Source organism: Hyla sarda, unplaced genomic scaffold, assembly GCF_029499605.1.
Source record: "Hyla sarda isolate aHylSar1 unplaced genomic scaffold, aHylSar1.hap1 scaffold_1562, whole genome shotgun sequence".
NCBI classification, from domain to species: Eukaryota; Metazoa; Chordata; class Amphibia; order Anura; family Hylidae; genus Hyla; species Hyla sarda.
The window spans coordinates 22,674-30,534 of NW_026608198.1; the positions used below are offsets into that span (position 1 = coordinate 22,674).

General features: G+C 43.1%; 1 protein-coding gene across 1 annotated transcript; it reads left to right on the forward strand.

The window, feature by feature from the left end:
* The first annotated feature begins 879 nt into the window (after positions 1-879).
* Positions 880-2,467, forward strand: LOC130310209 (uncharacterized). Its single transcript, XM_056552382.1, has 2 exons — positions 880-1,335; positions 1,422-2,467. Exons 1-2 carry the CDS (start codon positions 1,211-1,213, stop codon positions 2,020-2,022), a joined length of 726 nt encoding a protein of 241 aa, XP_056408357.1. The 5' UTR covers positions 880-1,210; the 3' UTR covers positions 2,023-2,467.
* The last annotated feature ends 5,394 nt before the right edge of the window (positions 2,468-7,861 follow it).

Below are 7,861 nucleotides of genomic sequence, written 5' to 3' on the forward strand. Positions count from 1 at the left end.
TAGTGCATTAACTCTGATTTTTTGCCCATTGAAACCAGTAGGCCCATTGTGGTCTATGGGGAAAGCTGCTGAGTTGCCCATAGCAACCAATCAGATCGCTTCTTTCATTTTTGAAAAAGTCTCTGAAAAATGAAGGAAGTAATCTGATTGGTTGCTATGGGCAACTCAGAAACTTTTCCAGGAAAATATGCTGAGTTGCCCATAGCAACCAATCAGATCGCTTCTTTCATTTTGCAAAGGCATTGTGAAAAATGAAAGAAGCAATCTGGTTGCTATGGGCAACTGCACAACTCTTCCTCTACACTGGTCTTAATGAATCTCCCCCATAGAGGGAGATTTATCAAAACCTGCCCAGAGGAAAAGTTTCTGAGTTGCCCATAGCAACCAATCAGATCGCTTCTTTCATTTTTGAAAAAGCCTCTGAAAAATGAAGGATATTTTTGAGATTTTGGAAGCTGGGATACTCACTACACCCATGCATATCTAGATAATTAAGTATGGGGGGAACTTAAATTTATTTTTTAAATCACATGGAGTTTTGACTTTACTTCATTATGGTCGAATAAAGCACTTAAAGAGTTCCTTAAAATTAAAGATTCACTCTTTTGGATGAAAAGGGGCTTATTTATGTAAATCAATTATACGCTTTAGGTCAAATAAAGTCGTTTGAAGAGATAGCCCATAAGTGTGTGGGGGGAAGACAATCACAAACATTATTTTTTACAAATAAGTAACACAGATCATAAAGCAATAAAAGGAGAGATTGGAGATTTCAGGGATTCTATATATAAGAAAAGTTTAATTAGACTATTTCCTTATGCAAAGTTGCTGTCTGGGCATGCTGGGAGTTGTGGTTCTGCAGCGGTTGGGGGTTCACAGCTTGAAGACCACTGCTATAGAGGGTGCAAATGTATCTGAGCCCTGGAACTCAAATAATGTGAAATATGAGATGATCAAAATGGAGCCCCTGCACTAATTACTTGGGTTCTGAGGTCTGTAAGGTCCATAGTAAAAACATCAGGTTCTGTCTATAGCAGATACTAAATCATGGCAGCTCAAAGAAACAAGCAGTCATTCTGACATGTCACATGTGATGTCATAGACAGCTGGAGGCCTGACATCCCACTGACAGCCGCCCGAGCCTTCAGTCTGTTCCAGTGCGATTAGTGAGAATAGTGAGATTAGCGTCTTCTTTTTCTACTTGTCTGAAATGGAGCTAAAAGGACTGGGGTTCGTCCCCCTCCTGTTGGCGTTTTGGTGTGCGGCCTGGCTTGCCACCAGCTACATCATGACGGTCGTCCTCGGCCATGCAGCCTCGCCACTGATGAGCATCAGGTAAGATAAACAAGCAAATGATTCTTATTTCATGGGTTGGGAGTGAGGAAATATCCATAATAACATTGGTTTCTTTTCCTTCACAGTGACGTGGGAAATGTCTTTCCCGAAAGCATATTATTCAGAATTGGATTTATAGGGACGTCCATTGGCACTTTGGTACTAACCTTTCTTATTTATAAGTATATGGTTATGCATACTGAAGAGTTCAGGGGTCATCAGGTCCTGATCCAGAGGATCCTGCTGGCCATTGTGTGGGCCTCCTGTTTTTCCACAGCTGTTATGCATGTATTGTCCCCCGAAGAATATCCCAGGATACACTTTGTCAGCACGATAATTTCCATTACATGTGAAGCCTTATACTACCTTGGGCAGTCCATCCAGATGTATAAATTACCAGGAGCAAAAAAAGTCATCCACCATAGTAGATGCACCTGCTGTGGCCTGACTTTTGTCTGTGTAGTTTTCTATTTTGGATATGAAACATTAAAGGAATTATTCCATAATGATGAAGACTGGGACGAGATCCGTGAAATCCCCATCATAATCATCGAGTGGGTGATGCTTCTACTGATCCTGATAAACATCGTGACCTATTATTCCACCATGCAGAGGTTATTGTTGACCGTCTCCAGAAACAGCTGCACACTCTCTCTTAGAGTAAAAATTGATGACTTCGGGGTGTAGACCACCACGGGGGCCATCAAGTGGACTTCTGGGAGAGATACTGCACAGGACACGGAAAACATCTAAAGAAGAGTAACTGGGGGACTACATATGGTGCCAGTAATCATGACACAATAATATGAGCTGGTGATATTACCTATACAAAAAAAAAAAAAAAAAAAATTATAAAAAAAATATTGGTGTGTGAAGTGTAATACCTAGTTAGAAAAACAGAATCAAATTCATCATTATAACCCCCCTCTGCATTACCCTGTTTATTATTTTTCAAGCAAGCACTTTGTTCTAATTCGTCCACTCTCTGGCGTGCTCCTTGTATAAGGGGTTTGGGATACCCTTTTTGTTTAAAACGATCCTCCAGGTTCTCTAGTTGTTGTAGGTATTTTTGTGTGGAAGAACAATTCCTTCGGATTCTTTTCATTTGACCGAATGGAATGTTCTTCTTCCATTATTTAAGATGGCAACTGTTAAAGTCGAGGTATCTGTTTGCATTCACCTCCTTAAAATAGTTGGCAGTATGCGAACAGCCATCCTGAATATAGATATTTAAATCCAGGAACTCACATTTTTTGGGGGACTGATGCAGCGCTGCCTTTGGCAATTTCTGGCTCTGCTATAGCGCTTTTTTTGAGGGGGCGTGTCGGCTGCCCCTTCATCTGGCGGTCAACCTGCGCCGCCGGGACGCAGCGCCGCCGGGACCGCCTGGAGGACGTCGCTCGCAACGGGACCACTCGGGACACCGCATGGTCGGGTAAGTGATGCCGGGGGATGGGTAAGGGACACTTAGCAGAGCGGTGTGTGTCCCGATCCCCGTGATCGGGACTTACACACCGCGCTGCTAAATATTCTGATAGCGAAACGCTGCTATTAGCTAGTCAGAGTTGACCAGCTGATAGCAGCGATCGCTGGGGGGGGGGGGTGGGGGATGAAACCCCCCGTGGTCGCATGGTAAGATGGCTGGCTATCAGTGATAGCCACCATCTTACCGGGCGCTGCGGGATGCCGCGAGTAGCGGCAAAAATGTTCATGACGTACCTGTATGTCATGGGTCGGGAACACCTTGCCACCCATGACGTACAGGTATGTCATAGGTCGGGAAGGGGTTAATGGTATAGAGAACTGTGTCTAGTGCATTAACTCTGATTTTTTGCCCATTGAAACCAGTAGGCCCATTGTGGTCTATGGGGAAAGCTGCTGAGTTGCCCATAGCAACCAATCAGATCGCTTCTTTCATTTTTGAAAAAGTCTCTGAAAAATGAAGGAAGTAATCTGATTGGTTGCTATGGGCAACTCAGAAACTTTTCCAGGAAAATATGCTGAGTTGCCCATAGCAACCAATCAGATCGCTTCTTTCATTTTGCAAAGGCATTGTGAAAAATGAAAGAAGCAATCTGGTTGCTATGGGCAACTGCACAACTCTTCCTCTACACTGGTCTTAATGAATCTCCCCCATAGAGGGAGATTTATCAAAACCTGCCCAGAGGAAAAGTTTCTGAGTTGCCCATAGCAACCAATCAGATCGCTTCTTTCATTTTTGAAAAAGCCTCTGAAAAATGAAGGATATTTTTGAGATTTTGGAAGCTGGGATACTCACTACACCCATGCATATCTAGATAATTAAGTATGGGGGGAACTTAAATTTATTTTTTAAATCACATGGAGTTTTGACTTTACTTCATTATGGTCGAATAAAGCACTTAAAGAGTTCCTTAAAATTAAAGATTCACTCTTTTGGATGAAAAGGGGCTTATTTATGTAAATCAATTATACGCTTTAGGTCAAATAAAGTCGTTTGAAGAGATAGCCCATAAGTGTGTGGGGGGAAGATAATCACAAACATTGTTTTTTACAAATAAGTAACACAGATCATAAAGCAATAAAAGGAGAGATTGGAGATTTCAGGGATTCTATATATAAGAAAAGTTTAATTAGACTATTTCCTTATGCAAAGTTGCTGTCTGGGCATGCTGGGAGTTGTGGTTCTGCAGCGGTTGGGGGTTCACAGCTTGAAGACCACTGCTATAGAGGGTGCAAATGTATCTGAGCCCTGGAACTCAAATAATGTGAAATATGAGATGATCAAAATGGAGCCCCTGCACTAATTACTTGGGTTCTGAGGTCTGTAAGGTCCATAGTAAAAACATCAGGTTCTGTCTATAGCAGATACTAAATCATGGCAGCTCAAAGAAACAAGCAGTCATTCTGACATGTCACATGTGATGTCATAGACAGCTGGAGGCCTGACATCCCACTGACAGCCGCCCGAGCCTTCAGTCTGTTCCAGTGCGATTAGTGAGAATAGTGAGATTAGCGTCTTCTTTTTCTACTTGTCTGAAATGGAGCTAAAAGGACTGGGGTTCGTCCCCCTCCTGTTGGCGTTTTGGTGTGCGGCCTGGCTTGCCACCAGCTACATCATGACGGTCGTCCTCGGCCATGCAGCCTCGCCACTGATGAGCATCAGGTAAGATAAACAAGCAAATGATTCTTATTTCATGGGTTGGGAGTGAGGAAATATCCATAATAACATTGGTTTCTTTTCCTTCACAGTGACGTGGGAAATGTCTTTCCCGAAAGCATATTATTCAGAATTGGATTCATAGGGACGTCCATTGGCACTTTGGTACTAACCTTTCTTATTTATAAGTATATGGTTATGCATACTGAAGAGTTCAGGGGTCATCAGGTCCTGATCCAGAGGATCCTGCTGGCCATTGTGTGGGCCTCCTGTTTTTCCACAGCTGTTATGCATGTATTGTCCCCCGAAGAATATCCCAGGATACACTTTGTCAGCACGATAATTTCCATTACATGTGAAGCCTTATACTACCTTAGGCAGTCCATCCAGATGTATAAATTACCAGGAGCAAAAAAAGTCATCCACCATAGTAGATGCACCTGCTGTGGCCTGACTTTTGTCTGTGTAGTTTTCTATTTTGGATATGAAACATTAAAGGAATTATTCCATAATGATGAAGACTGGGACGAGATCCGTGAAATCCCCATCATAATCATCGAGTGGGTGATGCTTCTACTGATCCTGATAAACATCGTGACCTATTATTCCACCATGCAGAGGTTATTGTTGACCGTCTCCAGAAACAGCTGCACACTCTCTCTTAGAGTAAAAATTGATGACTTCGGGGTGTAGACCACCACGGGGGCCATCAAGTGGACTTCTGGGAGAGATACTGCACAGGACACGGAAAACATCTAAAGAAGAATAACTGGGGGACTACATATGGTGCCAGTAATCATGACACAATAATATGAGCTGGTGATATTACCTATACAAAAAAAAAAAAAAAAAAAATTATAAAAAAATATTGATGTGTGAAGTGTAATACCTAGTTAGAAAAACAGAATCAAATTCATCATTATAACCCCCCTCTGCATTACCCTGTTTATTATTTTTCAAGCAAGCACTTTGTTCTAATTCGTCCACTCTCTGGCGTGCTCCTTGTATAAGGGGTTTGGGATACCCTTTTTGTTTAAAACGATCCTCCAGGTTCTCTAGTTGTTGTAGGTATTTTTGTGTGGAAGAACAATTCCTTCGGATTCTTTTCATTTGACCGAATGGAATGTTCTTCTTCCATTATTTAAGATGGCAACTGTTAAAGTCGAGGTATCTGTTTGCATTCACCTCCTTAAAATAGTTGGCAGTATGCGAACAGCCATCCTGAATATAGATATTTAAATCCAGGAACTCACATTTTTTGGGGGACTGATGCAGCGCTGCCTTTGGCAATTTCTGGCTCTGCTATAGCGCTTTTTTTGAGGGGGCGTGTCGGCTGCCCCTTCATCTGGCGGTCAACCTGCGCCGCCGGGACGCAGCGCCGCCGGGACCGCCTGGAGGACGTCGCTCGCAACGGGACCACTCGGGACACCGCATGGTCGGGTAAGTGATGCCGGGGGATGGGTAAGGGACACTTAGCAGAGCGGTGTGTGTCCCGATCCCCGTGATCGGGACTTACACACCGCGCTGCTAAATATTCTGATAGCGAAACGCTGCTATTAGCTAGTCAGAGTTGACCAGCTGATAGCAGCGATCGCTGGGGGGGGGGGGGTGGGGGATGAAACCCCCCGTGGTCGCATGGTAAGATGGCTGGCTATCAGTGATAGCCACCATCTTACCGGGCGCTGCGGGATGCCGCGAGTAGCGGCAAAAATGTTCATGACGTACCTGTATGTCATGGGTCGGGAACACCTTGCCACCCATGACGTACAGGTATGTCATAGGTCGGGAAGGGGTTAATGGTATAGAGAACTGTGTCTAGTGCATTAACTCTGATTTTTTGCCCATTGAAACCAGTAGGCCCATTGTGGTCTATGGGGAAAGCTGCTGAGTTGCCCATAGCAACCAATCAGATCGCTTCTTTCATTTTTGAAAAAGTCTCTGAAAAATGAAGGAAGTAATCTGATTGGTTGCTATGGGCAACTCAGAAACTTTTCCAGGAAAATATGCTGAGTTGCCCATAGCAACCAATCAGATCGCTTCTTTCATTTTGCAAAGGCATTGTGAAAAATGAAAGAAGCAATCTGGTTGCTATGGGCAACTGCACAACTCTTCCTCTACACTGGTCTTAATGAATCTCCCCCATAGAGGGAGATTTATCAAAACCTGCCCAGAGGAAAAGTTTCTGAGTTGCCCATAGCAACCAATCAGATCGCTTCTTTCATTTTTGAAAAAGCCTCTGAAAAATGAAGGATATTTTTGAGATTTTGGAAGCTGGGATACTCACTACACCCATGCATATCTAGATAATTAAGTATGGGGGGAACTTAAATTTATTTTTTAAATCACATGGAGTTTTGACTTTACTTCATTATGGTCGAATAAAGCACTTAAAGAGTTCCTTAAAATTAAAGATTCACTCTTTTGGATGAAAAGGGGCTTATTTATGTAAATCAATTATACGCTTTAGGTCAAATAAAGTCGTTTGAAGAGATAGCCCATAAGTGTGTGGGGGGAAGACAATCACAAACATTGTTTTTTACAAATAAGTAACACAGATCATAAAGCAATAAAAGGAGAGATTGGAGATTTCAGGGATTCTATATATAAGAAAAGTTTAATTAGACTATTTCCTTATGCAAAGTTGCTGTCTGGGCATGCTGGGAGTTGTGGTTCTGCAGCGGTTGGGGGTTCACAGCTTGAAGACCACTGCTATAGAGGGTGCAAATGTATCTGAGCCCTGGAACTCAAATAATGTGAAATATGAGATGATCAAAATGGAGCCCCTGCACTAATTACTTGGGTTCTGAGGTCTGTAAGGTCCATAGTAAAAACATCAGGTTCTGTCTATAGCAGATACTAAATCATGGCAGCTCAAAGAAACAAGCAGTCATTCTGACATGTCACATGTGATGTCATAGACAGCTGGAGGCCTGACATCCCACTGACAGCCGCCCGAGCCTTCAGTCTGTTCCAGTGCGATTAGTGAGAATAGTGAGATTAGCGTCTTCTTTTTCTACTTGTCTGAAATGGAGCTAAAAGGACTGGGGTTCGTCCCCCTCCTGTTGGCGTTTTGGTGTGCGGCCTGGCTTGCCACCAGCTACATCATGACGGTCGTCCTCGGCCATGCAGCCTCGCCACTGATGAGCATCAGGTAAGATAAACAAGCAAATGATTCTTATTTCATGGGTTGGGAGTGAGGAAATATCCATAATAACATTGGTTTCTTTTCCTTCACAGTGACGTGGGAAATGTCTTTCCCGAAAGCATATTATTCAGAATTGGATTCATAGGGACGTCCATTGGCACTTTGGTACTAACCTTTCTTATTTATAAGTATATGGTTATGCATACTGAAGAGTTCAGGGGTCATCAGGTCCTGATCCAGAG